This window comes from Magallana gigas, chromosome 9, assembly GCF_963853765.1.
Source record: "Magallana gigas chromosome 9, xbMagGiga1.1, whole genome shotgun sequence".
In the NCBI taxonomy this organism is placed as follows: Eukaryota; Metazoa; Mollusca; class Bivalvia; order Ostreida; family Ostreidae; genus Magallana; species Magallana gigas.
Genome location: NC_088861.1, coordinates 28,535,565 through 28,543,856, shown reverse-complemented (window position 1 = coordinate 28,543,856; position 8,292 = coordinate 28,535,565). Strand labels below are relative to the sequence as shown.

Here is an 8,292-nt window from a genome sequence, read left to right as displayed (position 1 = left end):
AAATCGTCTCATCAAATCCATTGCTCCTATTGCAGTCACACTTTTTCTTAAATAGGTTTGCTTAAATTTTTCTGTGGACCATGCAGTTTTTCATACCAAATTATGTCACTATGCTGCCGTTTGATTTATCTCTAAACAAAGACAAACTTGAACATGTGGTCAAAATGTGTTGAATTTTTTTTCATATAAGAGAAAATATTGACGGCTGTAACCCTGGAGTTTGTAAAAAAAAAACCCCAGTAACATGATATGCCAATTGCATCCATATGACATTTGCTAGTTTTCATTACCATTATGTTAGGATGATTTGAACCATACGCGTGCATGTGAGAACCTAAACATTGCGGTATTGCCAATGTGTGTCGTTAGGATAGACTTTGTGTCTTTTATAAATGCCAGTGTTTATGAATTTAATCTTATTTACAATTATTTTAAAACAAAAATTAAGAAAACAACGAAGCAGTTATATTTTTCAGTCAAATTTTATGTACAACCACTTTCAGCAAAACAATTTATAAACAACTTTAGTGAATTTTTCTCTCTGAAAACTAATATAGTGACACTTCATATTATCAAATTTTATGTACTGACACCTTTTATACTTCATGTTACAAATGCCAATTCGTGTTCTGTCTAGATATTAGAAACATTTTCTACCGTTTTTTAAACAAAGTTTACATAATGAACACAGTAAAATCAAATATACATTGCAAAAATGTAATATATTGCTGACAATCAATTTATTTTCTCATTTACATTTTTCTTGATTTGTTGACTACAGCATAATCGCAAGAATTTTCAGAATCATGATTTGGTGTCTGAAAGACATCGCCTGCTTTGACATCTAAATCGCCTTCAGTGTCATCATCAAACACAACATTGAGCCGCGCCTCCTCGAAATTTGATATTTTAGACGGATTCGAATATTCGTCTTGTTCCACTTTCATTTGATTTTTGTTTTTCTCTTTCGAATATGGTGCCGTAGAATAATCATCAGACGCAGCCTGTGTAGTATCTCCATTACTATCCCGATCCAACACGTCATCTGCGCTCTTGTAAAGTTCGTTTTCTATCATATCTCCTTTAAAACTTGTTTCGTCTTTTCTATGTGTTGGGTCACGTGTCATTTTTATATCATCTGTTAGGTTTTTTGGATCTTTTCCTCTGAACAAATTTTAAAATAAAATTTAGAAGACTTTAAATATTTTTCTTATCTATTCAATGTAATTTTCATTATGTTTCTAGTAAAAAAATATAAATAATCCTATTTGTACCTCTTTCGTGAGCAAACTATGAAGGTGATTATAAGGGAGATCAGAAATACTCCTCCTGTGGGTGCGGCGATGTAGATAACTTAAAGAAAATAAACAGTAGATGATATATAAAGCATTTTAAAAACCTCGTTTTAAATCTATGCTATAAATTGGATAAAAAAATACATAATTCTGCAGTATCTTTTATCGTAAATTTGAATTTTTTTCTGTTGATTATTTTTTGCGAATCCGAGTCATAAATCTTTAGATTAATTTTTCCGTTTTAAATTTTTCGGAATAATTATCGGCGCTTAAAATACATACAACTCAAATATTAAAGGTCACAATAATTCAATATTTTGAACTAGTTCAAGATAGACATAATTCTGCCAGTCATCGAAGATATCGATTGTGAGGGAAGGCCTTCTTCACACCTATAAGAGGTATTTACCTAGTTATATAAACAGGTCTTGTAAATGACTACTACTTACGGACACTTGTTCATAAAGTAAGGAGTAGAGACAAGCCTTCGGCAACATCTTTACAATATCATGTTACAACCATAAATTAAACAATTTACTAGAATCAAATGTATTGATATCAGACGATTACTCAGAAGGGGAAAAAATCATTGATGATAATGAAAAAAAAAATGTATGTTGTAGACCTTACATAGCAGTGTTATTTTTCACTTTCAGAAAGGTTGGTTAATGAATAAAAGGCCACTAAATATTATTTGAAAAAATAAGGAATGTTTTTTAAAAATTTACACTTTGAGATTTTCCTTAATGTGAAATTATTACAAATAATGAAATTCTTTGAAAAATAAAATACATTTTATGAATGCAATTGGCACTGAAAGGATACAAAGCATTACGTTTTCGGTAACAATCTCTAACAATATTCCAGTCTGATATCCTCTATCAGTTTTGAAATTCCTACCCTTCTTTGATTCAATTAAACCAAAAAAAACCTGACTGAAAATACTACTAAGGATTTATTTCATTAAACTCCTTACAGTAAATTGACATAATTCGGCGGGTGTGAAAATTATATGGGGTTGATATTTTTTGCTGTTGGGAAACATTTTACTCATGCGATTGAACTTTATAACAAACCCCTAGGAAACGACAGCCTTAAGTAATGTAAATGAAACAATCGTTGTAAAAATGCCATGCATTTGTTATCTTCATCTCCAAATTAAACCTGTTTTGTAATCAGTGAATTATAAAAATGCTTACTTGATTTGACTTTAAGCTCCTTTTCACCGGACAAGGAAGGAATTGTTGTGATTTGACTACGGTTAACTCTAGATCTTTGATTGGTTGATGAGACTTCTGTCCCTAAAGTTGTACCATGATTGATGTTGGAGGTTTCATCGGTTAGCAAAACTTCCTTTTCTAGAGATGTCCTTTGACTGGTACTGAAGTTATTAACGGTAAAAGAAACTTCAGTATGTATGGTCGGGCTTTCCGAAGTTCTCATTTGCGTTGGTTCTGTAGACGATTTTGTCGTTGTTATAGTTGAATCTATGTCTGTAAAATATACCCACATAATCTAATTAAATACGTTTTCTCCCTATATCTTTTAATTCAATTTTTGAATCAACAGAAAGAATATTTAATGGATATTACCATGACTATGAAATAAAGAGTTACCACAATATCTTATGTACATTCCATCCTCAGAGGTCGACACATTGAAGAGTTCTGTTGCACTGGGACAAGTATCATAAATCTCTCTAACAAACAGATCTCTATGGATCGTATTACTTGTGTTTAAATTCCCGCAAGTGACACCCTCAAACATGGACTTAATAACTTGATGATTACGAAACGTTCCGAGATTATAATGAATGCATACGTTGAGCGCTTTCCAGTTTGTAAAATTATCATACACTGCTTTGAAGTGTGTGTGTACCTAAGGATAAAAATATACAATGACATAAGTTATATGTACAAGGAATATTGAGCTGTGTGGCACCCTATAACTACTTCCAGGTTTGATCACGTCACTTCAAGACATATAGAGTTATTCACTCTTTATTGTTTTTCGCCCTCTTTAAGGTCAGACGACACGTTCCTCAATTTTAGATAACTTTTTCCAGGAATTTGCTAATGGTTTACTACTACTTTGACAAGCTTTCTTGCAAAAAATTAGGGTATCTTACCAGGAATGTCTGCAAAATACTAGAGTATGCAATTTCCTATATAATCTTCTTGAAAATACACTTGAATTGCTGATATAAAAAAAAACACATCTACAGCACAGCGAAATTCACTAAATCAGAACTATATCTCCGCCGGGGCGGGGCTTTGACCTCACGACCTCTAGAACCTATACGCTTCTGGCACTGAGCGGCCACGGTTCTAACCACTCGACCATGTACACATATAACCAAATTCAAGTAAATTTTGATCATTTTTTAAGTAATTATAAAATTAATATTTTTTATTGGAACTCTTTTTACGAGGAGATACAAAAAAGATCCTCGAGGAATGGTTCGTCTGACCTTAATGTAATCATGTTATATCAGGCAAACAAATTTTATTTTGACTTGTTAACCCGATCTTTTATACGATTCTCTAAACAAGTATATCTACATTTTCATATTTAATCCCCCCCCCTCCCCCCAAAAAAATCAAAAAATGGCTAATCAGTCCAAATGACACGGTTTACGAAAAGTTGACGGATTTCGTCAATTTTTGCGAGACATCTTTTTACAATTGTTTGCTTTTTAACCTTTGTCGGCATCACTAAAAAGATTCGGGGGCGAAAAAAAGTTTTAGTTTTGTTTATGTTCTCAATTTTAAATCTTATGCAAAATTCAAACAGTTCAAGGTATCTTTTTTTAATGAGCAGTCTAAATTTGTAAGCTAGTGACTAAAATCAGTTCAAACATGCTGTCAAATATTTTTTATGCAAAACTTATCAGCCGAAAAATGTCTATTCTGTCATATATCGTACAAATTAAGGCGCATTAGCGCCGATTACAGTACAATTTCAGACAGAAGTTTGGAACTAATAACTTCTTCAAAACAGTTTGTCTTTTTGTTGCTTATGAACAGTTCTTACGATCGATCTGTTTCATTTACTAGGCATTATCCCATAAGTAAATGATAAAAACAGATTCTTTTACGTGAGGGTATGTATACAAACAGCAAATTGAATAAAGAAACACTTGTAAAGACGATGAAGTATTTACAGGACAATAATAGAATATCTAAACTCGGTTTTACAAAATATGCAGTCACAAAAATGTTTTACTATAAACGTAAAGTTAAAGAGTTTTATTTTTCCCGCGGTTCAGTTAATAAAGTTCTATTCATTTCCTATAAAAATAAGACTAAAAGGGTAAAGGAAGTATTACTTTTTATAATCAGATACAATTTACACCTGTAGATTTGTTTGTAAGTGCTTTCATGTAAAATAATTTCTAATTTTTTTTGTGTACTTAGTGTTTGTAAAACAAAATGATGTTATTTTGTGTTTTAAAGTGTCGTTTTTGATCGCAAAACCTGTTCCCTTGGCAAAATCCTTACACGGTAACATTCATAATTTTTTTTTATTCGGTTCCCATGTTTTATGTATTTGAATAGATAGTTTACCTGAAAGGCCAAAAATGAATGCGTAAATTGAACAGTGGCATTTATGTTGAGCATTTGGCAATTTTTGGCAAGCGTCTCCTCTAGTACCTCTCGTAGGTTGTCTAACCGTGATGATATATTTGCACAGACTGATATCACCACCTCATCAAAAACCCAAATGGCTGAATACGTAACAGAAACTAAAGGGATTTCTGAAATCAAATATAAAATTAAATAATAACATTTGAGTGTCTTTGCCTGTGATAACACTACTATTGACTTTGTAGTATTCAGTCGAATAAATTCAAATGAGGTGCAATTCGGGCGGAAGCGGTGTTTGCTTATTTCTTTTCAAATAATGCATTTCTTTTAGAGTGTGCAGTGAAAGAACACTTCTACATAACATTGAACAGGTGGCTGAGATTATCGAAAATTCGCTGATTAATTAATCGATTTCATGAAAAATTAAACATGAACATTTTGAAATGCACAGATAGGCCTTCTAGAAACTTGACCTTTATTGTTTACATAAACATAATAAATTTATCACACTTACAAATGATCAGAAACATATTATTCATACGTATATTTAAACCATAAAAAAATTCAACAACATACGTTTACAAGAGGATGACATAGGTCGCCATGCTCCATTCTGACAGCTATAATTTTCCTTTGTGGACCCATTAGTGAATATATAGCCTCGGTAGCATTCAGCATTACATGACACATTGTTGGTCGAACATGATACAAAGGCGTTATCTATGTTGATATTTGATGAGCAGCAATTGGCTATCCCTACAAAAAAATCATTTATGAAAGCAACGAATCCCTTTTTGAAAAAAAAATACACATTTATTTGACGTTTAATTGCAAAAATATCAGAACTTACTTGATAATTGCATCACAATCAATATCAACAAACAAGGCGCTTTCATTTTAACCAGGAAGTTTTGGTTTTGAACATTCACCGCATGAGTACTCAGTGAGGTCACAATATACATAGCTAAACAGTTGGTGCATTATATTTTGACAGACATTTAAAAATGCTTTAAAAGCTAACTGCAGATTTTTTTAATAAATCGCTTAGTTCATTCAATATCCGGAAGTAAAGAGTTGATTTTGTAGCCGGGTTTTACCTCATATGATAAATTCTACGTTTTCAAATTTTAACTCATAGAAGAAAACATCGACATAACCAAATATGATTATATTACGGAATTAACATTGCTGTTTACGGACACTTCCTTCTAAAAATGGTCTCTCGGTTTCCATATGCCATATACTGTTACATCATGCCTGCTTTTTGTCTGTTTCTCCTCTTAACCTGTCTCAAGTTAAATTTTCCTTTATCAGGAATTTCTGTTTGGGTTTTTTTTTATCTGAATATACACTGTTAGACTTTTAAGTACATTTTACATGTAAGAAATATTAAGAATTACCATTGAGATTAAAAATGATATCCCTTTTCCTATATGCCCCTGTGTTTTTTTATGTTACCGATGATATCCAATATGTTCCCCATGACCGAATTGTGCCTTTTTTATGGCTTCCAATGGCTGTGGAAATACCTCAACTTTATGAAGTCAGAAAGATGTAACAAAACACTTTGTAAATTTTATTTCTTTAAATTTAAAAAATGAGAAAACGTTTAGTTAGCAAAAACGAAATCTAGATGTGCTTTAAAAATACTTTGTAATGAAATCATGTAATGAAAATTAAATGATCAGTTACATGTTATCAAATTATTTTTAAGATAATGCATTTAGTGCTTAAAATAATGTACAGTTCTTTCGTTAGATCCCTGTTACATTTTGATATTTAAAACAACAGTTAATAATTAGCCCACTGTTATCCTAGCAGTAGAATAACTATTATCATAATATAATAACAACAATATGAACTTGACTAATTTGTGTGAATGATGATCAGTAAAACTATCAACAAGTGCAAATGATCAGCTATTTAAAAGTACAGAATACTAGGCTTTAATACAAAAGCCAACAAGTTAATTATTTGAATTAAGGGCGAAATATCGGCAGGAGTATCCGTTGCTCTACTTGTGGTCGTTATAGTAAGTGCATATAAATATGGTGAAATGAAAGGTTATTATTTTTTGTCTTGTTATAATTATTAAAATTTATTTATGAAATTTGTTTAAGTTCAATTTCGAAATGAATATCATTTTGTATAAAACACCTTGTTTCTTTTATATTCTAAGATGGTAGTAATCATAAATTGTAGTCATTCATTGATAGAATTAATGCTAACAAGGAGAGTTGTACATGAAATTTTAGGTAACTCGGTATGAATATAAGTTCCAGATGACCAATAAAAGAAAAAAAACTACTCTTAACATATAGGGCTAAATGGAATTTATAAGTGCCTCACTGTTTAACATGAAATGTTAGGCTACTATCGCGGTTTTCCACCTTTAATCATTACGTTGGTTGGATATATTTAGTGTATATATAGAAATATTCATGTCATTTCTTGATAGAATATCAAATTATGCCGTCGTCGTTCCTACATAGAAAATTATTATACATAAAGAAATCAATAATGGCAATAACTGTAATTTTCGTCCTTACTAGGGTACTTTCGTTTTTAGAAGAAATTCCCTTTTGAGAGCAGCATAAAAAAATGCATAACCAGGTGATACAGTGTATCATCAAAATAAAAGCAGACAGGATAAGTTGATGCAAAGCATACCATCAACTCCGAAGTGTTAAAACCCATTTCAAAAGCATTTGTTAATAGTAATGAAAAACGTGTTACTCTCCAAAAATAGATATTGATTCCGCAGAGTCACACATTTGTTATGTGTTAAAATAATCTGAATTTATAAGCAATGATAAAAAGGAACATTTCCATGATTTATACACATTAACCCTTATCTAAATTCCTGTGGAAAACCTGACTAAGGATTTGATCCCTTGCAAGTACTGTCAAACTTTCCATACGAGCCTTTTCAACATATCTCGGCAACTGACCTTCAAATGTAAGATAATGCTTAACTCCCACACAACTGATTTCGTTTTGTGAAGATATCTTCATTAGATATTTTTTATAATCCTATCCTATCGTATCGTGTATCAATCCTATCGTATCGTGCGTGTATACTGTTCTAACGTAAGTTAATCCTATCCTATCCTATCCTATCGTGCGCGTATACTGTTCTATCGTGCGTTAATGCTATCCCATCGTGCGTTAATCCTATCAGGTTTATAGTTCAAATATCCTATCGTGTTAATCGTTTCGTGCCTTTTCATAGGCAAGTAAATTAATATATTTATTTCAAAGCTCCAATTCGCTCAGTGCGCCGTATACGACAATTAATTGACAAATATTGTAAAATCCTTCCCAGCATTATTTTATGATATCAATTATTCAATTTGTTTGATTAAAGTTAACCAGTATTACATGTAAATCATATCTGTAAGCATTAAAAA

General features: G+C 31.5%; 1 protein-coding gene across 2 annotated transcripts; it reads right to left on the bottom strand.

Annotated features, from left to right (window-relative positions):
* Nucleotides 1-461: 461 nt before the first annotated feature.
* Nucleotides 462-7,954, bottom strand: LOC105337251 (uncharacterized). Of its 2 annotated transcripts, none has more exons than XM_034477006.2 (7): nucleotides 5,733-7,954; nucleotides 5,459-5,638; nucleotides 4,862-5,052; nucleotides 2,912-3,173; nucleotides 2,495-2,797; nucleotides 1,275-1,353; nucleotides 462-1,164 (listed from the first exon to the last, which is right to left on the bottom strand). In XM_034477006.2, the coding sequence occupies exons 1-7, from the start codon at nucleotides 5,842-5,844 to the stop codon at nucleotides 753-755; spliced, it is 1,539 nt and encodes a 512-aa protein (XP_034332897.2). In that variant the 5' UTR covers nucleotides 5,845-7,954; the 3' UTR covers nucleotides 462-752. The 2 variants fall into 2 exon arrangements, with proteins under 2 accessions (XP_034332897.2, XP_034332898.2); XM_034477007.2 differs by having other exon boundaries at nucleotides 463-1,164; nucleotides 2,495-2,788; nucleotides 5,733-7,945.
* Between the last annotated feature and the right edge of the window lie 338 nt (nucleotides 7,955-8,292).

What these genes read in the sequence shown, in the direction of transcription:
- LOC105337251 (XM_034477006.2), bottom strand. Translation starts at nt 5,844, where the DNA reads ATGTATATTGTGACCTCACTGAGTACTCATGCGGTGAATGTTCAAAAC. An exon ending in AATGTACATAAGATATTGTG is followed by an intron (nt 2,798 to 2,911) that starts GTAACTCTTTAT and finishes TTATGTGGGTAT; the next exon opens with ATTTTACAGACATAGATTCA. An exon ending in GGAGCTTAAAGTCAAATCAA is followed by an intron (nt 1,354 to 2,494) that starts GTAAGCATTTTT and finishes ATTTTCTTTAAG; the next exon opens with TTATCTACATCGCCGCACCC.